The sequence below is a fragment of the Gopherus evgoodei genome, chromosome 6, assembly GCF_007399415.2.
Source record: "Gopherus evgoodei ecotype Sinaloan lineage chromosome 6, rGopEvg1_v1.p, whole genome shotgun sequence".
Lineage (NCBI taxonomy): Eukaryota > Metazoa > Chordata > Testudines > Testudinidae > Gopherus > Gopherus evgoodei.
Window position 1 is genome coordinate 91,058,517 of NC_044327.1, and position 27,283 is coordinate 91,085,799.

The 27,283-nt window shown below is 41.5% G+C and overlaps 1 protein-coding gene across 3 annotated transcripts in view; it reads left to right on the top strand.

Moving 5' to 3' along the window:
• Positions 1 to 27,283, top strand: part of SCAMP1 (secretory carrier membrane protein 1) — a 97,881-nt gene that overhangs the window by 53,065 nt on the left and 17,533 nt on the right. For 2 of the 3 annotated variants that reach the window (XM_030566610.1, XM_030566607.1), the window contains 3 exons: positions 2,643 to 2,771; positions 8,952 to 9,114; positions 17,043 to 17,144. In XM_030566610.1, coding sequence (XP_030422470.1) covers positions 2,643 to 2,771; positions 8,952 to 9,114; positions 17,043 to 17,144 — 394 coding nt within the window. The remainder of the gene's footprint in view (positions 1 to 2,642; positions 2,772 to 8,951; positions 9,115 to 17,042; positions 17,145 to 27,283) is intronic. The other variant, XM_030566609.1, reaches the window with a different exon arrangement.

Sequence of the window (27,283 nt, forward strand, 5' to 3'; positions counted from 1 at the left end):
AAAGACACAGGGACTTGTTTACCAGATCCAGGTACCACAGCCATCTCAGTGGATCTGATGCTATGATGCTCTTCATTTGCCAACCTTATACAGGACCCTGCTGAGTATGGACCACAGGAGGGGGCATGTACACCTAAGTTGTAGATACAGAGAATTTTGAGGGCTTCTGTTCTGCTTGCTCCTGCTTCTTTTACCTGAAGTAGTTCGGGAACTTTTCTGTTTTCTTCTTGTTTCATGAGACCCATCTGTCACCTTCACAGACCAGTGAAGACCCTGTTCTTTCCTTGGTCCAGCTGCATTCCATTATCAGTTAGCTCTGCTGTTTGTCATCTTCGTAGAGTGGGTTGTTAGACTCTGGCCTGGTCTACACTACACGTTTAAACTGATTTTAGCAGCGTTAAACCGATTTAACGGCGCACTCATCCACACGAGGCCCTTTATATCGATATAAAGGGCTCTTTAAATCGGTTTCTGTATTCCTCCCTGACAAGAGGAGTAGCGCTAAAATCGGTATTACCATGTCGGATTAGGGTTAGTGTGGCCACAAATCGACCGTATTGGCCTCCGGGCGGTATCCCACAGTGCACCACTGTGACCGCTCTGGACAGCAATCTGAACTCGGATGCAGTGGCCAGGTAGACAGGAAAAGCCCCGCGAACTTTTGAATTACATTTCCTGTTTGCCCAGCGTGGAGCTCTGATCAGCACGGGTGGCGATGCAGTCCCAAATCCAAAAAGAGCTCCAGCATGGACCGTACGGGAGATACTGGATCTGATCGCTGTATGGGGAGACAAATCTGTTCTATCAGAGCTCCGTTACAGAAGACAAAATGCCAAAGCGTTTGAAAAAAATCTCCAGGCTATACAGTGCTGCGTGACAAGCGTAACGGAAAGCCAAAGAATCAAATGGACACTCATGGAGGGAGGGAGGGAGTACTGAGGACTCCAGCTATCCCACAGTCGACAGCAGTCTCCGAAAAGTATTTGCATTCTTGGCTGAGCTCCCAGTGCCTGTAGGTTCAAACACATTGTCCGGCGTGGTTCAGGGTATAGCTCGTCAATTTACTCCCTCCCCCACCACGTGAAAGAAAAGGGAAAGAAATCGTTTCTTGACCTTTTTTCAATGTCACCCTATGTCTACTGAATGCTGCTGGTAGACGTGATGCTGCAGCAGTGAAGAGCAGTATCCGGTGGCAGACGGTACAATATGACTGCTATCTGTCGTCACCATCAGCCCGTGAGTGCTTCTGGCTGGCCTCAGGTGAGGCTGGCCGGGGGCGCCTAGGGAAAAATAGGAATGATTCCTGGTCATTCCCGGTAGATGGTATAGAATGGCTGGTAACCGTCCTCATCATAGCAACTGGGGGCTGAGCTCCATCAGCCCCCTCCCTTTCATGTGTAAAGAAAAGATTCTGTACTGCCTGGACTATCATAGCAGCGGGATGCTGGACTCCTCTCCCCCACACCACTTGATATCCTGCCTGGACTGTCATAGCAGCGGGAGGCTGCCTTCCCGTCATTTTATCTCACTAACAAGTCACTGTTTCTTATTCCTGCATTCTGTATAACTTCATCGCACAAGTGGGGGGGGGGGGAAAACACTGCCACGGTAGCCCAGGAAGGTTGGGGAGGAGGGAAGCAAAGGGTGGGGTTGTTGCAGGGGCACCCCCCGTGAATGGCATGCAGCTCATCATTTCTGCGGGATCTGACACCGAGCAGCTGTGCTCTCTGATACACTGGTTCTCTAGTACACTTGCCCCATATTCTAGACAGGACTGACTCTATTTTTAGAAACTATAAAGGAGGGATTGACTTGGGGAGTCATTCCCATTTTTGCCTTTGCGCCCCCCACCGACCTCAGCCAGGGGCACCCATGATAGCAGCAGACAGCACAAAAGGACAGATAACAGTCGTCTTATTGCCAATTTACAATGGCAGCAGACGGTACAGAACGACTGATAACCGTCTCTGCTATCATGCAAAAGCAAACAAATGCTGCTGTGTAGCGCTGCAGTAACGCCTCTGTCAGCGGCATCCAGTACACATACGGTGACATTAAAAAAAAAAAAAAAAGGAAAAAAAAAAAAAAGCTGAACGGGCTCCATGGTTGCCGTGCTATGGCGTCTGCCAGGGCAATCCAGGGAAAAAGGTCGCGAAATGATTGTCTGCCGTTGTTTTCCTGGAGGAAGGAATGAGTGACGACATTTACCCCAGAACCACCTGCGACAATGATTTTTGCCCCATCAGGCACTAGGATCTCAACCCAGAATTCCAAGGGGCAGGGGAGACTGTGGGAACTATGGGATAGCTACAGAATAGCACCCACAGTGCAACGCTCCGGAAATCGATGCTAGCCTCAGACCATGGACGCACACCGCTGAATTAATGTGCTTAATGTGGCCACGTGCACTCGACTTTATACAATCTGTTTTACAAAACCGGGTTATGTACTATCAGACTAATCCTGTAGTGTAGATGTACCCTCTGTTTCTTTAGTTCAAGTTATTAGTAGGTCTGCAGGAGTCCTATGTATAAGGCAATTTGAGAACAAAACAGTTCAAATTTATTAGGCAGAACTCTTTCTAATATGCAGAGAGAAGAAAATAATAAAATTGTATTATAAACTTTTTTTTTTACTTGCAGGCAGGAAAAATAATTGGCCTCCTCTGCCTGGGAATTTTCCAGTAGGTCCTTGTTTCTACCAGGATTTTTCTGTAGACATTCCTGTAGAATTCCAGAAGACAGTAAAGATTATGTACTACTTGTGGATGTGTAAGTAAAATATTACTTAACCTTAAGTCGGTACATTTTGTTATTTTGACCTAATCAACATCTGCATTTCAAAAGGGTTTTTTGTTTTTTTTTTTAACACCAGTGTAAAGTGAGATGTTGAAATGAAATAATCTTTTTTTATGGCTAAGGATAGCTTCAGTATTAAGACTAATAAAACTAATCTCCAAATGTTGCCTGCCTTAATTCTAATTGTGTTTTTTATACATAAGTGGAAGTTACCCCCCCCTCCAAAAAAAAAGTTTTCCTAAAATTTCAAATTAAATATAGTAATAATACCTAGCTCTTTTGCAGTGATTTTCATCAATGCCTTCTTTTATCTATTGGGATCTAAGTGTCATTTTACATTTTACAGATGGGGAAACTGAGGAAGGTGAAGTGGCTTGTCCCCAGTCAACCAGCAGGCCAGTGATAGAGCCAGGAGTAGAACTCAGGTCTCTTGAGACCCAGTTTAGTGCTCTAGCCACTCAGCCGCATTTTGAATTTATAGCCTTGTGATTGTTCACATTAGACTTGTACAATAATTTGTTAAAATGTTGATTTAGTATCTTTAAAAATATAAATACTATAGTGTAAATAAACAAAAGAATATAGTCTGCATTAAACTATCCTGTCTACACCAGAGGTACTCAAAGCATAGTCTCTGCAGGCTTTGTGCTTAGTCTGCACTGTTTCAAAATACACTGCTCTGTCTTGATCATAGCAGCTTGCTGGCAATCAGTGGGAAAATGTAATACAAGTTCTTAATGTACATTGTGCTGTGATCAGTGTCATCTTCTCCAATTGCTTGTGGCTGCTTGGATACGGTATGTTTACACCACAACTATTGTGTTCGTGTGCCGGCATTTTCCTTGTTAGACACAGATGTGGGTTTCAGGCTCCTTTCACTTTTCCAATAGGGTTACAGTTTGAGCAAATCTGGACTCCTTTACCTATTTACTTGACAATCTTTTTTTTAACTTGAACTCCATGTGTGAATCAGAAGTAGTCAGCTTTCAGTATTTACCCAGGAAAATTACTCTAGTTTGATGTCCACAACTTGTTATATTTATTATTGGATCACCACTCTTTATAAAACAAAAACAAAAACATTGTAAAATGCAGAACTAGTCACTCTAATGAGTATGATATAGCTTTAAGATCCATATCCAGTCTGAAAGCTTGGAATTCAGTTTTTCAAATGGTATCAGCATTAGTTTCTAACTCCAGCTATTTATGGGGTTGATTTCTAAAAATGTCAAACTTCAAGCTTGGGGAGGGTGGGGAAAACAAAATGGGAATTATAATAACACTGTATTTCTCTCTCTCGTCCCCTCCTATAACAGTGTATTAAGGAACAGACAGCATTATAATGTCAACAACTGGAAGCAAGGAGACAGAGTTCTGAAGGCCTGCCCCGATTATATTAATTTCAACCATACCTCCTCTCTCTTGACCTTGGAAGATGAAAGCTTTAACTTGGCTTTCTTGTGTTTTCCTTAGTTTGGCCTCTCATTCCTTTTCTTTGTCTTACAGGCACACTATGGAAGAAAGAGGGGATGAGGAAAAAAAAAAGGGAAAAAAAAAAGGAGAGAAAAGAGTAAGGCCAAAAGTCTGGGAACCTGAGGAGTCTGCTTAAGGACAAGGGAAATGAGTGGAAGCCTGATCTCTCAGTGCTCCCCACCCTATGTGGTGGGCCTCAACTGAGGCTGGCCATTTGATTAGACTCTGTGACACATTCTACTTAGGAGGATGCCTAGGTGGTTTGGTCTCCACTTCACAAGAGTACCCTCTGGGAGTACTCATTGCCTTAGCAAGCTGCCTGCCTGCTTGTTTGGTATTTATCATCCTTCCTCAGCTTGCGATGCTTTTTTACAGCTTACCCAGCTCTTCAGAAACTTCTCTGCCTCCAGAAGGTCCAGGGGCCCCTGGACATAATGACAGCCAGCCCCAGTTCTGATAAGTTCAGCTCCCTGGCAGCTACTCAGCCTCTTCTAAGGCCAGAATAGTCTTCTAGTCTGTTTTCAGGTGTCTGTTTCTGTTTGATAGATTTTAGAGAGACACTTTTCCATGTCATTGTCTGCATGTTACCCTGAGTAACACCTTTCAGTTTAACACCTTGACACTTGCTGTTTCCTCAGTGACAGACTGTTTTCTGAAGATGTTAATTGACTTGGTTGCCAGCCTCCATCTTTATCTGTAACTCAATGTTATCTTCATTCAGAGACCCTCAGTCCTCCCAACTGCTAGTATGCAGGACAGGGTGCTCTGGTATATGGCTCAATTTGGTTTCCTGAGTAAACTGGACCTAGTCCTACTTTACTCCTTACAAGAAACTTCCCTGTTTGGGTGTGGTCCTGAATACCTGTTTGCAGATGCTTCATTAGCTTCAGTCCCTATCTGTTAGTACAGAATCTCTGCCCCTCCCTGAAAGGAGCAATCCAAAGATGCTAGTACACTTAACAGCCTGTGTGGGTTTAGTTCCATGCGCATGAATGTATCTCCGGCTTTTGCAACCCTCCCTTTCCATTTAGCGGTCTCTGTTATGTTCATCTGTTGGGTTGTGCCTCGCTAAACTAGAGGGCTTTTCTTTCCCTGAACTCCCATGTTCTTGTAAGTTAAAATAATAGAACAGTGGTGGCTTCTGTCAGCCACCAGGGGAATTTTCTTAGCATTCCCCCATTTTTCAAAAGCCATGCTTCCTGAGAATTTGGGTGGAAGCCTATCTTGGCTTCCCGAGGGCCTGTATCTGGTGGGCCACAATAACATCCTTGCAGATTGGCTCAGTCACAAACTATATTGGGAGTAGGGAGTCTTGATCTTAGTTTTTAAGTTGTTTACCAGAGTCTGAGGCACGCTCTTTTGGACTGATTATCTTGATGGTGTTTGCCAAGCTTCCATGTTTGTGTTCTTGGATGTTCAACTCCTATATCCTCCTTTTTATGATGCTTTATATAAAGTTGGAGTGGGGAAGTGGGATGCTGTTTCCCTCTTCTGCCTAGGAGATTGAGGAATGGCAGGTAGGACAAACCTCTTATATTTGCTTGCTCTGTGGAGGCACCTGTGCTGCTGGTTTTCAGACCTGATGATCTTACTGATAAACAGTTCTCTCCTCCCCCCATCTCTGTGAACACTTGCTGAGACCCAGCACCTACTGTCTCAAGGGCTTGTGCTCTTCCAACTTCCTTGATCTGAGGCTGGCTGCATATGAATTGAACAGCACCGTTTCTTCAAGCATGGTTTCTTTACTGGGGTCATGTGTCTGGAGAGCATTGTATGTTCTGGATGATTTTCATGACCTGGTGTCACATCAGAGGTATTGTTGCCCTGTCTTGCTGGCTCCAGGATGTTTCAAACTTCTTCCTGACAGGATTCAAGAAGACCAGCACTTCATCCTGCAGATTCAGATTCCTCCCTAAGAACAGCCTTTCCAGTTTGCTCCCTTTATTAAGAGGGCCTTCCTTCTTGCAGTGGACTCAGTCAGGAGAGTGGATGAGCGTAAACATTTGTAATCTGCCATACCTGCACACCTCTTTGTTGAAAGATGGTTTTTCAGCATTTTCCAGGATTAATTTACAAAGGGAATACTGAATTCTACCATAGGTAATCCATTCTTCTCTCAAAATGAATCCATTCTGCCCCAAAACAGAAGGCTTCATCTGTTGATGTTAAGTTTCTCAGTCTTGTTTTGAAGGCCAAAACAACTGGGGGCAACAGGTGAAGCCGCTATGTGAGTCCAAGGCTGTGGTTCTCAGTGTGTGAACAGGCTTCCTTAGCTTATCTATGAGCAGTGAATACTTAAGCATTCATTTGCAGGGTGGCAACTGGATAGGCTCTCTGCTTTTTCTAGATATCACTATCAGCTGGGGTTATCTACTTCCCAATTTCCTGCTAGTGGCACAGTAAAGTAGCTTCTCCTCATGCAGGATATTGTTTGCTACATCCACTGTCTCTTCCCTAGTCCACTGTTGTAGAATAGGAAAAGAGGACACCAAGACAAACAATTCCTGGAAAGAAATCTGTTCTCTCTAAGATTTAAAAACTCCTTCTTCACATTTTTCTTCTCTGACAGCCCTCATGGACCCTGCCACTTGCTGAATTAGGTAGCAGGCAGTCATTCCATCTTCACCTTCAAGGATGTTTTATGCTTCCTTGTACTAGTAGGTTTCGGGTACGATGTTAAAATCACAAGGTAAATTTTAAATGCATTTAAAAAACAAAACAGATTTTGGTATAAGTGAGGAGTCCCCATTTTAAAGAGTGATTTCAGGAGTGAGCGGCACTGAGCACTATTCTTTATGTACTACTAATAACAGATGTAGACTGTCCTATTGGGCTGAGGGAGAAAGGAAAATCTTATTCTTTGTATAGAGTACTCTGGCAATGGCCCTTCTTTCTCCAGAATAATAATGGTAAATTTTAGACTGTTCAAGCAGAGATTGTTACAAAAACTGCTGTAGATGAATTTCTTTTAATCAGAGATATCTGATGGGTAGTTTTGCAAAATGAAATCATCTGTTTATCCACAAAGTAGGTGTAGCGAGGCAGCAGCCGTGCAAGTTTTCCTGCCAACTGGCCTCAGTGTTTTGAGAGGGAGCTCAGGGTTAACAAGGCTGTAAGATATTATTCATTACAATGGGGATGAATGTCTACTAAGAACTAGACTAGTTATACCAGTGTAAACTAAACTCTGAATTTTAACTGTAATAGTTGTACTGATATAACTCTCAGTGTGGATGCTCTTACTTGGGAAGAGTGCCTATTGGGAGGTAGGAGAGTTAGATTATGTTGCTTTGGAAGGTGGTGGTGATCTTTCGGTAACTGCTTACCAGGTCTGGATTTGAAGGAGTAAATAGGGTGAAAGGTGCTTAAAACTGTTATCCAGAGCTTAAATTTACCAGTCACCCTAATTTAGCTGCCAGAGATGGATTGCTTGACATCTCTCCCATCTCACACAGTCATAATTACTGCACTTTTCCCCGTGTCCCCAAGGCCAGTGTCTCCCTTGTGTTGGCAAAATTGTTCCCGATTTGGCTTATGGGGAGTGCTGAAAAGAGAGGCATGGACATGTCATCATCTACCCTCTGGAGGCTGGTAATGTGAACTGTAATGTTCTTATCCTCAGACAACTTGGAGAGTAAGAGTTCCAGTGTCTCTTGCTTCTGCTGTCTCTTCTCTGCCCTGAAAAATCTAAATATATTTGCATTAATTCTTGGATTATAATGTTGGTTTAAATTCTTTAACAAACCTTAGAAAACAGCTAACCTCTAATAGCTGTTTTGATATCTCATACCTGATAGGCCATAGGCATGTACTAACTAAAATAGGAGGCTGAGAACTATAGTTCTGAGTATTAGTAAAGGTGACAGATATTTCTTGTTGTTGTTATAAGAACTATTAGAACATACAATATGTATTTATGCTTTTATAGAATTAGTTCTCATAGTTTTGTTTCAGTTTGAAATACTTTTGTGTTAGGATACTAATTTGCTGTATATCATTTGCGAAATAGCATAACATTTGCATTAAAAGGATTTATGATTTGTAATTCTTTTCTTTTCAAATGAGAAAATGTCACTTGCTAAATACAGACTACTTTGTATACTTTAAGAAGCTTTTTAAAAAGACATAAACCGTACAGGCCTTCTGTATATCTAATAATAAGGTAGTCATGTTCTTGTACATACTTACTGGTCTGACTTTCAGATAAAATAATTAAAGGGTATATAAGAAGGTATTTGCAAAGATTTGTATCTAGTAATTACTGTAGCAGGAGTGTCAGCAACTGCAGCTGAGAGAACTTTATCTATTTAACTCTTTGATGCTGTAAATCAGTACTTGCTAGAAATCCCGATACACAGTGCCCCAGGTTAATATGTTTTATTTTCATGAAATCTTAATTATTCCCCTCCCCACCACTCCCCAACTCTATACCACATATTATTTTTTTCTAAAAATCTTGAATTTACTTGCTCAGTACTTAGCTACACTGGGAGCTTCATCATTACTTCAGACAGAAGTATGAAACTAGCAGATTAGTCTATTACAGAGATAGGATGTTGATATAAGAGTGATGTGGATGTATTTTGTTTAAGCTTTTACATTTATTTAGGTAATACTTCAACAATTGAAATATTTATTGCATAAACTCAGGTTAATACAAACTATTTTTTCGTTCTACAGTCCATGCAGTGACACTGTTTCTAAATATCTTTGGATGTTTGGCCTGGTTTTGTGTTGCACCTACTGCACGAGGGGTTGATTTTGGATTGAGTATCCTCTGGTTCTTGCTTTTTACTCCTTGTTCATTTGTCTGCTGGTACAGACCACTTTATGGAGCCTTCAGGTAACGCCAATCTGGTTTTGAATGTTTTTAATGCACATTATGCATTTTGAAATGTATTCGTCTTTAAGTAGAACTTTACGTAACTTAGTTTGCCATATTAACCTGAATTATTATTATTATTATTATTATTATTATTATTTATTATTTATTGGAAGAGGCAAGTCATATTAACCCACTTGCTGTATCCAAAGCATAAACAGATGATGAAAGGCTAGCTTAAGAAGCTAACAATTAGGAATGGCATTTTTTAATATGTATATAACTACTGATATAGAACTGATATTGGTAGGGAATGGATGTCATGCTGTTATTAGCTGGACTTCAAATATCAGGAAAATTCTCACCAAGCTTCTATCTTATCACCTCTAAAATCATCACCATAAGTATAATATTTAAAATTTCAAAATGGAAAGTGCTAACTAACTATGAAGTTTCTAAATGAGCTTCATAAAATATATTTAAGTTATCATACCTGACAAGTGAATTGCCATTCTATGTCTGCAACAACATGAGATGTTACTAAAAATATTAAGTGGAGCTTATTTTTCTTTTTATTTTCATCCTAATACATTGATTGTAAAAAGCATTTGAGCTATCTTCTCAGTAAGCACATTCAGTGAATATCATTTGATGGTATTAGAATTACACTGGTAACTCTTATTTGTTGTGGTTAATTGACAGAATGCTTCAGTCTGCAAATCCATATTCATGATTGATGTACATAAATTAAATTAGGGAATAAGATTTTATCTTTTTTTTTTTTTTAAGAAATCTAGAACTCTAATGTGATATAGTAAATTAATCAGTAATCAAACTGAGTCATGTCTTTCAAAAAGTAGTGTCAGTAAAATATTTTAGAGCTCTGTATACAACTAAACTGTGTGAAATAAACTTTTTTGAGTTTTGATTACTCTTGAGAGCTTATCAATGGATTTAATTTGAACTTTGATCAATAGTGTGTTAAATTCTAATACAAAAAGAAATGCTATAGCAAATAATTGAAAATTGGGTAAAGGTTTTGATATCTTGATTATATATACAAGGTGCTCTTGGGGGCTCGAATGATCTGTTGGATTTTCTTTTTCTTTTTCTAAAATACAATGAAGTGGCCAAAGGAAAAATATAAAGTTTTAAATATCCTTCATAGCGCTTTGTTCTTTTTTCCTCTCTCATGTACATGAATTAAGGAGCAGTTACTATCACAGTTGCATTCTGACTCTGAATGTTCATGATTAAATTTTTTTCAGTGGTCCGTTTCCAATAAGCACTAACTTAACAAACCTTGTTCTCAGCAAGTACACCTTGATTTAAGGCCTGGTCTGCACACAAACTTACACTGAGATAACTAAATTGGTTTTAATTCACAGTTTGTTTTGTGCAAGTATGTGAGCAGGCACTTATTCTGAAATTCTTTAGTGCTTACCCTGTTCATATCATAATGAAGCATTATATTTTTACTGACTTAAACTTTTAAAATCCTCTTCTTTCAGTCCTGTATTTCAATAACTCGGGCAGCTGCTGTGTTCTGTATATTTTCCTTTTAACCAACAGCATAGCTTTCCATAGATGTTGTTCAAGGGATGATGTGGTTAACTAAAAAGCGAATTTAGCTGGAAACTTAGATTGGTTAACAGTGAACCCATTACATGTATATAATCAGCTGTAGAGGATAGGGAGTGCTGGGGAGCCTACATACATAGGGTTGAAGTTCCCAAGGGCTTGAGACCACCTGGTGATTGGAAAACCAGTATGATTGGAGCTGGGGCTGGGAATTCCTGCCTCTGAGCCGGCCTGCCCAGACTTTCCAGGATAAGGCTTATGGAGGTTGATCTGGCCTGTACAAGAGGAGGATATGGAGAGAATGGTGGATGGGTATCAGTCTTCCCACCTTCCAGCTTCCTCCCAAATGTGTACACTACTCTGGGCTTCATAGTTACAGCTCTGCTTCCCACCCAGCAGAGCCAAGGACAAACGTCTTTCTTTTAGGTTTTAAAATTCTTGGCTTCAGACAGGGGATACCACTGGGTGCTTACAGTGAGATGTTCCACATTCCTCTCAACTTTTTTCAACACAAAAAAAAGTTGAAATGTTTTTTTAAATGGTTCTTTTTTTTGCAGCTTCTATCTAGGCACCATTTATTACGTAGGGCTAGTCTATGCTACAGTTTGGTTGGCTTAACAACATTATTCAGGGCTGTGAAAAATTTCATGCCCGTGCAATGTAGTTAAGCCAACCGAAGCCCAGTGCAGCGATGGAAGAACCCCCTACACCACTATAGAGTCTACACTGCAGCACTACAGCAGCTCATCTGCAGCTATGCCACTGTAGTGTTTCTAGTATAGACATTAGTGTCTGTCTTTTTCCTGCTTAAGCAGGAGGGTTGCATGTGGGCCTAGAATGGGCATTGGTATTTGCCTCACCTCTGCTGTTTTGAGGAAAGGACATTACACTTCTGCTGCTGAGCATCCCCTGCTGATTCTTCTGCATTCAGTCTCCTTCCTTCTCTGCTTTGTACTCTATGCCAGTTAATGTTTTGTGTTATGCAATGTGAAGAAGTCGGAAGAGGTTGCCAGGGTGGGGCATACATTTTTTCCTCTTTAACACATAAGGAAAGAAGTAGGAAAAGAAGAGGTAAATAAGATTAATTGGAGTTTCAGAGTAGCAGCCATGTTAATCTGTATCCGCAAAAAGAACAGGAGTACTTGTGGCACCTTAGAGACTAACAAGTGTTAACATATGGCGCACAAAAGAACTCGAAAGGAATTCATAAGGAAGCAATAAAAATGATCGGGAGGTTGAAGAAATTGACTTATGAGGAAAGATTAAAAGAGCTAAACATGTATACTGTTTGCCTAAGGAAGAGCGTAAACACACCGAGGATGGAGAATTATATATTATGGTAAATAAGGGCATAACTAAGAAGTGGGAAGGAAGTTTCACAAAGGAAAACACTCCTAGACGCACGTACTTGGCTGTGGAATAGTTTTTGCAGGGAGGCAGTGGAAAACTCATTGCTTGCACCTTTTAAAACTAGACTGGAGAAAATGTATAGTGGTTAGCAATTATGTTTTGGTATAGAGAGGGAATTATGATTGTTTGTTTTTTGTTTTCCCCATCTCTGTCTTCTGTGGCAATATAAATTCTTGCAACTTCCACAGCCTTTAGATAGTTCTGACAGAAGAACATCACTTACGCAGTCTGTCAGAACCAGATGTGCTTCTTTTGGTCCTGTTTTTAGTTCTCCTTTCCAGATAGTGAGTATATAAACTGGTAGTATGAGATGTATGAGAATTTTTTGCTGCTAAATGGTTCCAGTAGTGTGGCTGAAAATGTAACTCTAGAAATGACATATTGTGGTTCTGTGTATATTATGTCTCAATGACTCTATATCCGATGTTCTCAGCTTGCAAGTTAAAGGTGTGGATTTTTTCCCCTACCAGGCCTGCAAACTCCAGTCTGAGAGTTAACCAGAGTTCTCTTATGTGTTATCCCCAAAATTATTCCCTCAGACACACCTATGCAGCCCCACTACATTCTGTAGAAACTCACAGGTGTAATTGAAAGGAACTTGGTACACAATCTGTTCAAGATGCACAGGAAGGAAGAGACTCTAGTTTCCTCTCTCAGAGCTTTGTTGGCTGTTCAAGAACTATGGAGGCAAAACCAGTAAAGGCTTGTTTTTGTCATTGTAAGCAGATACAAAATGAATCTAAGGGTAGGTTTATACTTATGGCAGTGTGTAGAGTGCAGACACTGCACACCCAGCTAGGATGCATGTGTATATATAGCAGTGTAGATGATGAGGCACTGTTTAGGCAAGTAGAATACAGACATGCCAGAAGCCTAGGGTGTATACTGTTCATGGCTCACTAGACGCAAAGCAGAGTTTCTTATGTCTACACTGCTGTTTTTAGTAGTGTAGTGTTCTGCTGCCTCCCTGTTGCTGGAACCTTTCTCCTCTGTCTCCCACCTGCCAGAGTCTTTCACTGCCATGTGTAGATAAACAACACAGTCTGGACGCAGCCTGCTTTTTACCGTGGCATGTAACCTCCACACTGCCACAAGTGTATACAAGCCCTAAAGATCAAAGGCCATCTGAAAGTTGAAGGCAATTTGGGTGAAAATGATCATGAAAGGAAGAAGCGAGAGCAGCAGAACCAGGACAATATATTTAAAAAAAAACAGACTTTACAAATGCAGAGAACTGGTAGGTATGGTCCTATGAGAAGATGATCTAAGCCCTGGTCTACATTATGAGTTTAAATTGAATTTAGCAGCGTTAGATCGCTTTACCCTGTACCCATCCACACGACGAAGCCATTTTTGTCGACTTAAAGGGCTCTTAAAATTGATTTCTGTACTCCTCCCCAACGAGGAGATTTGCACTGAAATTGACATCGCTGGGTCGAATTTGGGGTAGTGTGGATGCAATTAAACGGTATTGGCCTCCAGGAGCTATCTCAGAGTGCTCCATTGTGACCGCTCTGGACAGCACTTAGAACTCAGATGCACAAGCCAGGTACACAGGAAAAGCCCCAGGAGCTTTTGAATTTCATTTCCTGTTTGGCCAGCATGGCGAACTCAGCAGCACAGGTGACCATGCAGCCCCCCCCCCCATGTTGCTACGCTCCCCCTATCATCTCCATCCCTGAGATCATTGCAGATTAGAAGGTGAAAAAAACAGCACTTGTGATGACAAGTTTTCCAGGCTCATGGAGTCCTCCCACACTGACAGGGCACAGCGTAATGCATGGAGGCATTCACTGGCAGAGACCAGGAAAGAATTGTTGTTTGCTTAACTGCAAAAGTATCATGCCTCACTAGCGATCCTGCCCGAGCCAGGTCACTGTGTCACATGCACTCCGCACTGTGTCAGCATGACTACTTTGTGAGCAGGAAAGCCATAGATATAGGCATTGTATTAGGTAGCTTCTGTAGCTAGAGAAAAAATTCCTGTGCATTCTGCAAAGTCTGTGGCAAAAATGAAGCCCCGCGGTGTAGTGGTTATCACATTCACCTAATGCGAAAGCCCCTTAGTGTAGTGGTGATTATGTTCCCCTAACATGCGAAATGTCCCTGGTTCGAAACCAGGCGGAAACAGGTTACAGTTTCTTTCTCTGACTCCCCTCCTGCATTTTTGGTCTTAGAACAGACCGCACTGTGAAATTTTGCTTTGAATTATATCAATTATCAGTTCAATAATATGGCAGCTCTCTCTTAGTTATAGTCCCGGGTTCTTTACCCTTTCAGCTGCTCTGATAAATTAACATTTTTGTTAGAGGCAGGGGGAAATTTTCATGAAGCCTTTTATAGGGACTAAATGCTATTAGGACTTTGAAATAATCTTAAAATGGCCCATAGAGTGCAATCCTTCATTCTGCATTTGTCATTCCACAAGTTGAACTGCTCCTTACTACTATCCAGGCTTCATGAGCCATGGGAGCAAGGGGCAGGCTGGGGTAGGTGCGACATGTGCTAATGCTGGCTGGGAGAGCAGCCTGAGGCAGAAGCCTCCAGCTCACATGATATTCCAGGCAGGACTGAATCTCCATGAGATGAAACTTAAAGAAGAGAATGACCTGGAGTCACTCCCATTCAGTGCTCTAAGAGGAGGATAGCTATGTCTGTCCAGGTCTGATTGACCTCACCAAGGTCTGCTAGCTGAGCAGGACCCCAGCTGGCAGGAGCCGGTGGACGAAGCCCCAGGCATCGAGCTGAGCTGCTTAGCCCGCCACCAGTCTGGGGCTCTGTCTATTGGCCCCACTCGGCTTGCTGCCTGCCTGGGATTCCAATCATCCAGGCAGGCAGCGGGCTGAGCGGGTCCGGCGGACAGGACCCCGGAAAAAAGACATGAAACGATCGTCTGCCGTTGCTTTCACGGAAGGGGGGGGGCTGATATGTATCCAAAACCACCCGAGACAAAGATTTTGCCCCATCAGTGCACCACTATGTAAGTCGTTGCTAGCCGCGGTAGTGAGGATGCACTCCACCAACTTAATGTGCTTAGTATGGACATATGCAATAGACTGTATAAAATTGAATTCTGAAAAATTGACTTCGATAAAATCGACCTAATTTCGTAATGTAGACATACCCCTAAGGGTATGTCTACATTCAGGAGAGCTGGCAGTTTCTAAAGTAGATAATATTAAAAGCATAACAACAAATTATTCCAGTACAAAGGAAAGACAGGAAGAATAGTAAGAGGTCAGTATAATTCCATCAGGAGCTTTTCAATGACCTAAAAATAAAAAAGGGATTCTACAAAAAGCGACAACATTAACAAGTTACCAAGGATGAGTACAAAAGTGTAGCACAAGCATATAGGCATGCCATCAGAAAATCTGAGGCACAAAATGACTTGTACTTAGGAAGGAACATAAGAGGTAATAATAAAGTTTCCATAAATACTTTCGGTGACCTGATACTCAACACAATCTTACCAGCAAGGGGGGAAGAAATGCAATCCAAAACAGGGAAGGAACAGTTAATGAACACTTAAATAAATTAGATATATTCAAGTTGGCAGGGTCTGATGAAATTTTGGAACTAGCTGAAGCAATCCCAGGACCATTAACTATTATCTTTGAGAATTCATGGAGGATGCATGAGGTTTCAGAGGACTGGAGGGGGGCAAACATGATACTCCTTTTTAAAAGGGGGAGCAAAGAAGAACTGTAAACTAGTTAGCCTGACTTTGATACCTGGAAAGATACTGGAGCAAATTATTAAACAATCAACTTGAAAGCACCTAGAGGGTGATAGGGTTATAAGGAATAGCCAACATGGATTTGTCAAGAACAAATCATGCCAAATTTACCTGATTTTCTTCTTTGAGAGGGTTACTGATCTAGTGGATTGGGTGGAAAATGTGTAGGTGTGATACGTCTTGATTTTAATAAGGCCTTTGACACACAAGAAATTCAGTAAAGACAAGTGCAAAAAATACTAGTTTTAGGAAGAAAAAATGAAATGCACAGCTATCAAATGGAGAATAATTGGCTGGTGTTAATACTCCTAAAAAGGATCTGGAGGTTATAGGGGATCACACATTAAAGGAGAGTCAAGAATGTGATGCAATTACAAAAAAGCTCTTGTTCTGGTATGTATTAACGGGAATGTTGTTCGTAAGACACAGGCGGTAATTGTCCCGCTTTACTTGGCATTGGCGAGGCCTTAGCTGAAGTACTGTGTCCAGTTCTGGACTCCACACTTTAGGAAAGATGTGAACAAGCTGGAGAGGGTCAGAAGGAGAGCAACAAAAGTGATAAAAGGCTTAGAAAACCTGAACTATGAGAAAAGGTTTAAAAAAGCCTGGCCATGTTTGGTTATAGAAAAGAAGGCTGAGGCGGGGGGGTGCTGATAACGATCATCAAATATGTTAACAACTGTGATAAAGGGATGATGATCAGTTGTTTTCCTTGGCCACTGAAGGTAGGACTAGAAGTAATCAGCTTAAACTGTAGCAAGGGCGATTTAGGGTAGATATTAGGGAAAACTAGCTATAAGGATAGTTAAGCACTGGAATAGGCTTCCAAGGGAAATTGTGGAATCACCATCATTGGAAGTTTTTAAGAAGAGTTTAGACAAACACCTGTCAGGGAAGGTCTAGAATTGCTTGGTCCTGTCTCAGTGCAGGGGGCTGGACTTGAGGACTTCTTGAAGTCCCTTCCAGCCCTGCCACTTCTGTGATTCTAAATACAGAGAAGCAGATTTAAGAAGATTTATGTTAAAATTTCATCACTTTTCAGAATAGAAGCTCATGTAGATATAAAGTGTTACCATTTAGTGTTTAACTGTGGTCTAAATCAGTCTATAAAATCAGTTCTCCAATAATTTTTATAGTTGAAAAAGATACTTTGGTAATGTAGTTGTGTATTTGAATATGATTTTAACTTCCTGATCAGCTTCTTTGTTTTCTCTTTCAGGAGTGACAGTTCTTTCAGATTCTTTGTGTTCTTCTTTGTGTATATCTGTCAATTTGCTGTACATGTACTCCAGGCTGCGGGATTTCAAGGATGGGGTAACTGGTGAGTGATTAGCTTTATTCAGTTTTATGTTACATATCAGAGACTAAAACTGGTGTGTTAAAAATCTCAGTGTAAAGACAATACGTGTAGGCAGAGAAATAATTTAATAGGTAATATTTTTCTTTTGGCATTTTGGTGATGGGGGGGCCAGATATCATTGCAGAGTGCTCCTTATTGTAGGAAAAATCTATCCCAAAGATATCTGGAGAGGCAGGTATTCATGATATTAGGGTGACCAGAATGTTATCTTTCACCATAAGCCCCTAACTGTCCCAGTTTCGTATCAACTCTAGCAGATATCACATTGACTGTGTTTATGTATGTGATTTGCCCTATATTTAGAATAAAACTAAGAAAAGAAATCTTAAAAATAACTTGGGTGATTTAATGTATTCACTAATGTAATTATCAGTTATGCTTCACTTGCAATAACTAACATTTCAATCAAGCAGACTTCTGTAACAGCTTCAGTTTATATTAACATATTGAACGTGAAAACAAAAATATTACATTGGGGATAACTTGCTAAACAGTGGCATGCTTACTTTTAAAGGATTTAGAGGCAAATGGGCATGATATAAGGAAGTTGATGATAAGTGTTCTGAATTAGTGAGAGTATGTGGGCTTATTCCAGCCTTGATTCACATTTGACAGTAAATTGAAGTATAGTAACTTCTCGCTTAACGTTGTAGTTATGTTCCTGAAAAATGCTACTTTAAGCAAAATGATGTTAAGCAAATCCAATTTCCCCATAAGAATTAATGTAATGAGGGGGGAGGGGTTAAGTTCTAGGGAATTTTTTTTCACCAGACAAGACTATAAAGGACACAGTATAAGTTTTAACCATTTTAATACTGTACAGCAATGATGGTTGTGAAGCTTGGTTGAGGTGATGAAGTCAGAGGGTGGAAAGGGGTGGGATATTTCCCAGGCAATGCCTTATTGCTAAATGATGAACTAGCACTCAGCTGAGCCTTCAAGGGTTAAAACATTGTTTTTAATGTAGCCTCGCACTCTACAAGGCAGCTGGAATGGAGGGAGGGGAGACAGCATGACAGAAAGGCAGAGACTCCCACAGAGAGAGAGAGAGAGAGAGAGACAGACATGCATTGCCCCTTTAAGTATGTTGACCCCACTGTAAGTACACTACCTTTTTAAGTAGATCAGCAAGTTGAGACAGCAGCTGCTGCCAGCAAGCTCCCTCCATCCTGAGCCCTGCAGTGTCCCGTCCCCCCTTCTTCTGTGGAGATGAGATAAAGGAGCGTGGGGGAGGGGAACACCCTAACATTAGCACTGCTCTTCCCCTCCCCCTGCACAACAAGCACAAGGCTCCCAGGAGCCGCTCCAGGGTAGAGGGCAGGAGCCACACAAGGCATTGGGTGGAGAGACAGCTGAACTGCTCAGCGGCTGATAGCCTGCTGGGTGACTGCTGCACAGGGAACTTAGGGGATTGGGGAGCTGATGGCGGGGGAGAGGGCTGCCAGTCCACCCTGGTTCCAAGCTCCCACCAGCTAGCTCCAATGGGCTGCTCTTTCTGCAAGCAGTGGACAAAGCAGGCGACTGCCAAACAATGTTTTAAGGGAGCATTGTGCAACTTTAAGTTCTCTAATTGATCAGCAATGAAACAGCGTTAACTGGGAGAATTTTAAGTGAGGAGTTACTGTAGTTTTGGAGAAGATCTGGAGGACTCTCAGAGCCCAAAATCTTTTTCCCTGCAGTAGTACCTGTTGGGGAAGCACGTGTGTCCTGCGCAGCCTCGTGGTTCCTCACAAGATTGTATAAAGGCACCGCCCTGACCCGGCCTCAGTTCCTTCTTATTGCCACTGGCCTATGTTAGAGCTCCCTGTGCAGTTCTCTCCTCATGGTTTATTTTCTGCATCATATCTACTTGCTGAATCTTTGGGTACATCTATACTACCTGCTGGATTGGTGGGTAGTGTTCGATGTATCAGGGATTGATTTATCGTGTCTCGTCTGGATGCAATAAATGGATCCGCTAATCAATGCCCGTACTCCACCTCGGCAGGAGGAGTAAGCGCAGTCGACGGGGACGCCGCGGCAGTCAACACTGGCTCTCACCACTCCTGTAGCCAAACCTGCTGATAAACAGTACCATGTCCCATCTTAGGGGTTTGTGACTTTTTAATCCCACCAAGCACCAAACTCCCTAATTGTCATAGCCGCACCAAACTCCCTAATTGTCATAGCCGCTAATGAGAGATCGTGGCAGGGGAAATTCAAGTCTACCCCAAAAGAAAAAGAGGTTAAGAGACTGGCTGCATTAAGGAGGAAGATTTATTCTACTGCTTTGCTCCAGATGAGGACAGCAAGCCCTTCTTGGAAAATATGATTTTTTTTAATGGGGAGGTGATGTCACAATTGTCAAATTGCTGGATGATACAAAGGAGTCATTCGGGGCCTTATTAACTGAGTGGCACAGATTTAATTCCAGTCTGCTCTAGAAGCTGCATGTTGTCAGATGCCACTGGTGTGATGCTCTGCTCTGTTCAATATTGATATCAATCAGCTGCATGCATGTGTTCCCTCTGTGTGCTGCCCCAGCTCTGCGCAGATCGCTGACACAGCAGACCCCGAGAGAACCCCCAATGACCACAGACTCTAGTAAGATACGAAGGCACATCGGCCAGGTTTATTGTTGAAGAGAAACACAGTCTCCAGCTCCCTGGCAAACAAAGTCCAAGGTGCTGCTAAGGTGCAGCTAGCCAGTACGTATGTGCTCTCTGGCAATCGACTCAGCTCAGTCAGTGGTGGGACTTTCCACTGCCTCCTAGATTGGACAAAGACACAGCCCCAGGGATGCATTCTTATACACAGGTACAAACAAGTTACACATCACTCCTACGTGTTGAGGTACAACCCCTCTACGTAGTAAGGTGCCGCCTCTCACTTTGTACATGTTGGTTCGAACAAAACAACTCTATCCATCGTATTACCCTTTTGGCCCTGTCATTGGGATGGGTCAGCTTGTTCCTTGTTATCTGTGTGGAGTGTACGAGTATGTGAATGTTCTGATATCTGGTGTCCAGTACCTTTTAGGTATGTCTCTTTTTGCAGCATCAGCCCTTTCCTTGCCAGCTTCTGTGAGCAGGGCTTGCCTCTGGCTCACAGCTTAACTTTGCTTTATGTTAGCAAAGTCTTGACCATTACTTTAGTTCAGGCCTTAGGCCTCAAACCTGGCCTCTGATACCAAGGTTTATATCTCAGGGCCTCCTCTTACTACACTTCATATGCTTCCTCGAGGACTATGGCCTACACAGTTATAATAAGAAGGGCATCCTGGTTGTAAGATTTTGGGATAGCTCTGGACATTCAGCAGTCTACTGAGGACTTACCTTTTGACGGTCAGTATCTATTTTCAGACAAGACTGGTGGGGTCTTGCTTTTGGGTCTTATGCTTGCAACACAAGACAGGGTTGACCTCACCATTTGTAAACATTTTGGCTGTCTGCAGTACTGGATGATAGCATGTGAGATTCTTCCCTTTTACTAGTCTGTTGTGCACCACCAGTTGCCATTGTTTAAAGTTTCCAGTAGGTTCCTTCTGGAAAACCAGCAGATAAGGGAATTGTATATTCTGTCTTTTATCAAGATAGTATCCTTTTCTGATATGACTTCCTTCCATTTTGTTGATGCTTCAGGCTGCATGATCCCAGAGCACTAAACGTTGTCAAGGCCTTTGAATCATACTGTCTAATCTGCTGGTCTCTTAGGGTCAGTATCCCCTTTCTCACTGGTTTTGTTTGTTTTCTTTGAAAAGTTTTTGATTATGCAGAATCCATTGTCTTGGCGCATTTGTGTTGAGGCTCTGATATGTTGGGGCTTTGCCCATAGAACCAAGTGCGCATTGAATCATCTGTTAATACTTGATACTTTGAGGCCTGAATCAAAGTTTTATATTGAGCAGCTTTTGGATGAATTCTTTTTGGAGTTTTGGTTAATCAGTACTCGGCTTATGAGCCATCAGCACTTTTACGAGTGTATCAGCATATTTTGAGCATTCAGTACAGGTTTTAGTTGTATCTATTTTGGTATGATATCCTCCTCACCTGCAAAGGCAGGCAGCTTGGTGGCTTCAGGAAATGTGACTGTACCAGGAAGGTTTCTCTCACAGAAGATCAATGTAGATGGATTTTAAATCTTGGAGTCAAATATGACAAGCATGATTTATAAAACTTGTTTGGAGAGGATCCCCTCGGGTCTAGTGGGAATTACCTGAAATCTCTGCCCCCACAGAAGCATCCTGAAATTTGACTGAGGTCATCTTCATAGAGAAATAGGATTATTTCTGTGTATTGATTTATGGGTTGGCTTCAGCACCCCACATGTTTTCATGAAATGCTTATGACTGTAGTAAGGACTATATGTACAGGATTGGGATTACGTATTTTCTCCTGTTGGAATGTTTGGCTGACCAAGGACACCACTGAAGAAGTTGTCTAAGAATCACTACATGTCCCCACCAAAGCACTGGAGTGATTAGGAGTCATGATAAACTACACAAAGTAACTCCTTGCTTGTCTCCCATAGACAGCTGAAATACATAGGAACTTTGCTAGACAGAGCTCAACTTGAGATCTTCCTGCCTCGGCAGGATCGAGGACATTAAAGTCTGACACAGCAGATGTTGGAACTAGAGTGTGTCAACCTGGACCAGGCTACAAATGCTGGCAGGCAGGGCTTTGGCTGTATTCATAATAGCCATGGCAAGTCTGCATGTAAATCAACCTCAACGGACCCTGAGATCCCCAGTGGAGGCAAACATCACAAGAACCGTCACTTTACATCAGTGTAACAGAACCACAGAGCTTTGCTATCCTGGAGGTAGTCCAGAGGCAAGCTCCAATTAGTAGGATCCCCCAAAGTATCCAAAGTACATATCCAAAAGTGGAAAAGATTTTAGGCGAGTGGCAGACATGACCAATTTGGTAGACCTAATGAACCCTCTCTAAGCGCACACATAATTTGAAAGCTTATTATGTTTACTTTAAGATGAAGTATGATGTGGAGCTGACGAATGGTGCTGTTACCATAGAAACAGGATTTGCAATGGCACCATCAGCATGTTAAAATGACCACTTTGAAATATTTGTATTCATTTGTTAGTTTAGTGACTTTATGTATCATTTCAAGACCTAAAATTGGACTTCACAACAACAATCTAAAGGGTAAGGCAAAATCTAATTATAAACTTGTACAGGTATTATTGAAAGGTAATAAATAGGACTGGTGATGTTTCTAGTCGTCATCATCATCATCTTGTTTGTTATGATATCTGAGAGTGTGTGGGTTACCACACTGTTCGTTGCCTTGGTATGTATGCAGTTCTGTGCAGGGAAGATTGTTCTGACTAAAACCACACTTGATTGAGTAGCAACCCCTATTGGTACAGGCACAAATAAGGACTTGTAGACGCTCTGGTGCCATTGGGCCCTTGAGGAGTACAGGAACCAGTTCATCATCTACATTTTTTTGGGAGGGGGGAGGAGGAGGAGGATGTCTGAGCTGAGGGGCACAGCTGGGTTCTGGGAGAGAGGGATGGGGGCTGGGCTGGGTGGGCCCCATGGCTGGGTTCTGGAGAGAGGGAGGGGGGCTGGGCTGGGGGGGCATGGCTGGATTCTCGGAGAGAGGGAGGGAGGCTGGGAAGGCACAGCTGGGTTGTGGGAGGGAGGGGGCCAGTTTCTGGGCTGGGTGGGGCCCATGGTTGGGTTCTGGGGGAGGGAGGGGAGCCGGTGTCTGCCCCCTCACCCCTCCGGCTGGGTTCTGGGGGAGTGAGGGGGCAGAGAAGCAGGAAGAGGGTTGTCATAGGGATTTCTTTAACTCTCTACTCCTGGGGGAATTTTTGTGAGTCTGTGTTATTACAGACATACTTGCTGACAGGTAATTTGATATAAATTACCAAAACACTTGAAACTGCCATGATTATGTAGTGTTATTTTGACAAAATTTGCTGAATTTTAAAATATTGTGTGCAGAATTTTTGTTTTTGTTTTTTGGTGCAGAATTCCCCCAGGAGTAATGTTGATAATATGAATGTATGTTGTCATCTCTAATGTTAATAGCTACCTATGCATAAGTCTCACTGAATTAAAAAAGCTAGTTTCTAGAGTATTTTAAAAGGTAGTGTATGGATAGGGAATTACAAATTAAAACATTCTACTAGGCATATGAGACTGCATTGTACAGTCAAAGCTTGCAAACGGAGAAGCATTAGGTTAGGGATTCACATGAATTTATATCTACTCATGATGCATTACAAACTATGGGCACTCAGTCTATTCCTGCACAACATTCAGTGTGAGATGTGATTGATCTGCTCAGCAAATTTCAATTGAAAGTATAGAAAATTATTAACACTTTGATAATTATATATGCGATGTGAAAATATTTCATGTTAGTGTGTTGTAAAATGTTGATTTTTGTCACATACTAAACAGCTTAATCATTTCTAGAAAAAATATTGCCCATGCAAAACCAATAAAAATATATTGTCGTTTGGTAGCTTTGATCAATAAATGCCACATTAAAGTGTTGAAATTAACTTAAACAGTAAAAACTAGTCATTATCATGTTGCAGTGTTTCTGAAACTGCAAAAAAAATGACATTCTTTTTAGTACTGTTGTTTCACCTTGTCTGCTGGCTTACGGCACCACTTGGCAGCTCCCCATCATACCTCATCTAAATGTACATTAAAAAAGCTTGCAAATGATGTATAACGTGGGTGTGTGTAGGCTGGGTACATTAAACTCCATAAAGAGGTCCCTTTTTGGAGAATTGCCATGTCTATTTGTGATTTGGTGCAATCAGATCTACATGGATCCTTCAAATGCCTCCCTCAAACTACTTGACTGTCCTTCTACCTTTTGAAGCAGGATCAAAGATCAAGTCCATCTGTTTGTCATGTGTTTTAATTTACAGTGAGCTAGCTGAATGTAGACCAGGGACCTCTGCAGCCATTTGTTGTTATGTTCATGGGGAGCATGATACTTTTCTGATCTCCTAGTTAAAAATTCACCCTCTGGCATGGGATAGTTGTCTGGTTCTGACAAAGCCAATAAAAGCTCCTTTTGAGCCATCTGTAAGCTTAGCTTTCTTTAATGGAAAGCTATTTTCCCCGTGGCCCTGACGTCATTTGCAACGCGCGTGGGTTTTGTTATTTCTGAGCTTCAGGGTCTAGTAATTGATTCACCTTTAGACAAGTTTTTACAAGGGTTAGATGTTTTTCTGGCATTAACATTGATTCCTTTGCACAGATGCTAAAACATTTTGACCTAATTGCATTTATTGTCATATTAATATTTTTCCTATTCTTGCATACCTCCACAAACTCTACATTAAAAGGGCATTAAATTGGTTGGTTATGTAATTGTAAACTAAGTACAAATGTTCTATTCTTTTGACACTGCATTTATGAAAAGGGCCATATTTAAATAGCTGTCTGCTTGCATTTCTTACAGCTATTATCTGGCAGATCTTCAGTTAGTTTACATCACTGCTTCTACTCATTCAAGCAAAGCAGTTTCTGGTGCAAATCTCAAGGCAGGCAAAACACTATTTGCCTAAATTTAGATTAAAGGGAGAAATCCTTATTCATTCTTTGTGCTACAGAATCTGAGGTTTGTTTTCTTTTAAGATATCTCTTGAGAGGCCAATTTTCAAAAATTTTTTTTTTTTTTGGAGGAAACATTCTTGAGGTTCTGTTGCGTGGTGTAGTTTTCTCCTTATCTTTTTCTGTGAATGTATTTTATACCTCTTATCTTTCCCTCCCTTCCCCACCCCTTCCCACTTAATTTAACCCTCCACTTTCACCTTTCCGTGTTCTAAGCATTGGTCTACTTTTGTACAGTGTTGTAGTGTTTTATCATTGTTATTATGAGAAATTTCTAAGGCACTTATTTTCCAAGAGTGAGATTCCTGTAAATATAGGATAGTTAGAGAAGGGGAAATAGTTTGGGTGGTACTATATTTAGCTGGCATGCTGCACTGTGGGAAATGTTTGTTTTTGTTTAAAATTTTTTTTTATCATTGACTGTATACATCACCCAAAACATGCTGGGCACTGTAAATATACATTGTATCACTTTAAAAACTACTCTGAAAGAATGTTAACGTTTCAAGGTCGACCACTTCAGAGTTAGGAAATGCTGAAATTAAGATTGAAGATGGTTTGCTGAAGTTTCCAAAAAATAGTGTCAGTACCTGCACCACTTTTAATATAAATCAAAATCAACTTTGTGAAAACCAGTTAAGAGACAGTAATGCCAAACTCAGCACTGCAAAAAAGAGACAGAGCAAAGACACATACCTACGTAAACATATGTCCACATATGTGGGCTGGAGCCAATCTTGTAATGAAGCAAGAAGCTCCAACCCGGTAGTGAATTTAAGTCCTCTGATTGGCTGTCTGCCCTACTTTCCCGCCTCCTGGGCAGAATAATCAATCAACTGCTACCAAATCTCCCCCCACCACCCAATAGCATCATGAAGCCATTTTCACAGCAGAGGAGGGGAAGCTAAAGAGCCCAGCAGCTCAGCGTGGCACCACTCCTTCCTCCCCTCTGCCTCCCTGAAGCATCCTACCTAGAAAGGGGCAGAGGTGGACAAAGAGCTTCAAGAGTTGCCCTCACCTCCTAAGACTGGAAAAGGTCGAGAGGAGTGAAGAGAACCAGGAGGAGCAGAGAGGAGGCTGGGGATGCAGAACTGATGAGGGTGGATCTGAGATGCTCTACTGAAGAGGTTTCTTCAGTAGGAACAAAGTTTGCTTACCCAATAAATTTGGAGGACTGGGCAACACTAATTTTCTCACACACAGAGGATAGGAAGGGGGGAGTTAAAAAATCAAGGCAGACGCGCACACACACATCCTTTCCAAAAAAACCCGCAAAAAAGCCTACCAAAATAGTCTAGCCCAAAAAATCATATAAATTAAAATAAATCTTGTTTTTTGTTTTTGTTTTAAGACTGACTCATGATTTTTGGTCTCTTGAGGTTGATAATACTGTAGTCTACAGAATTAATGTTGCATGGATGTGACCTTAGTGACTGTGGTTGATTAAGGTTGACATGTTTGTTAGGGGAATGGACAGTTTGTGTTTGAGAGTGTCTGTGGGGTGTATATTTATGAGAAAGTGACGTAGCTATGTAGGTGCACTCTTTATTTCCTGACTTTTGTGGTTTTGAGTTTGGCATTATATTGTCCATTATCTGGTTTTCTCTGTTCATAAAAACAAGTTTAAAATTAAGATTGAAGAGACAGACGTTCACTTTAGTTTCAGATTACTTGGTTTTACCATATGATTATCCAATTTACTTGTGTGAGAAATTCTTTTCACTTCAGTGATGCTATCTCTAATGTAGTGGTTGCATATGAATGAGCCTCTCAAAAAGCGCTCTCCCATGTTTTTCAGTAGGAGTGAAATCACACACTACCATCAGTTAAGAGGCTGGCATTTCCTCAAAACCTTAGCAAGTGGAAGGGAGGCTACTCTTGGAAAAGATACTCTGTCTTTCACTGAATGCAATGGAATTGAAGCCATGCTGCCCTCAATGAGGATGACCACCTTAGGGGCTCCGTAGTTAAGAAAAAAGGCAGGAAACTGTCAGACAGGGGCTTGTTGACATTACCAGCATTTTCATCAGTCTCTTTGCAGCAGTATAGCTAAAGAAACAAACTAGTTTAACGCTAGTCAGTTAAATAATCTGGTGTGATTTTTTTTAAACAAATGTTTTATTGATCAGAGAATAAAGAACTGTTTATCTGTGTGAATTTATATTCTACCATTCTTCATTAAGAGTTTTTTTTAAAAAAAGGTAACATCCGGTCTAAAAATCTAAAAAGTTTGAGTTGTTTTTTTTTAAGTCTTAAGACCTCATCTGCACTACAAAGTTACGTCAACATAAGCTGCCTTGCACTGACCTAGTTGTGCATGTTTCTACACTTAAATTTGTCTCCCACCGATGTAAGCTCTCCATTATGCTGATATAGTAGCACTACCTCCCCGTGCAGTGTTGAGCCATGGTCAATGTATTGAAGTTGATGCAGCACAAATGTAGACACCACATTACTTGTTTCGACCCTAACAGTCCTCTAGCAGCTGTCCCACAATGCTCAACACTGACT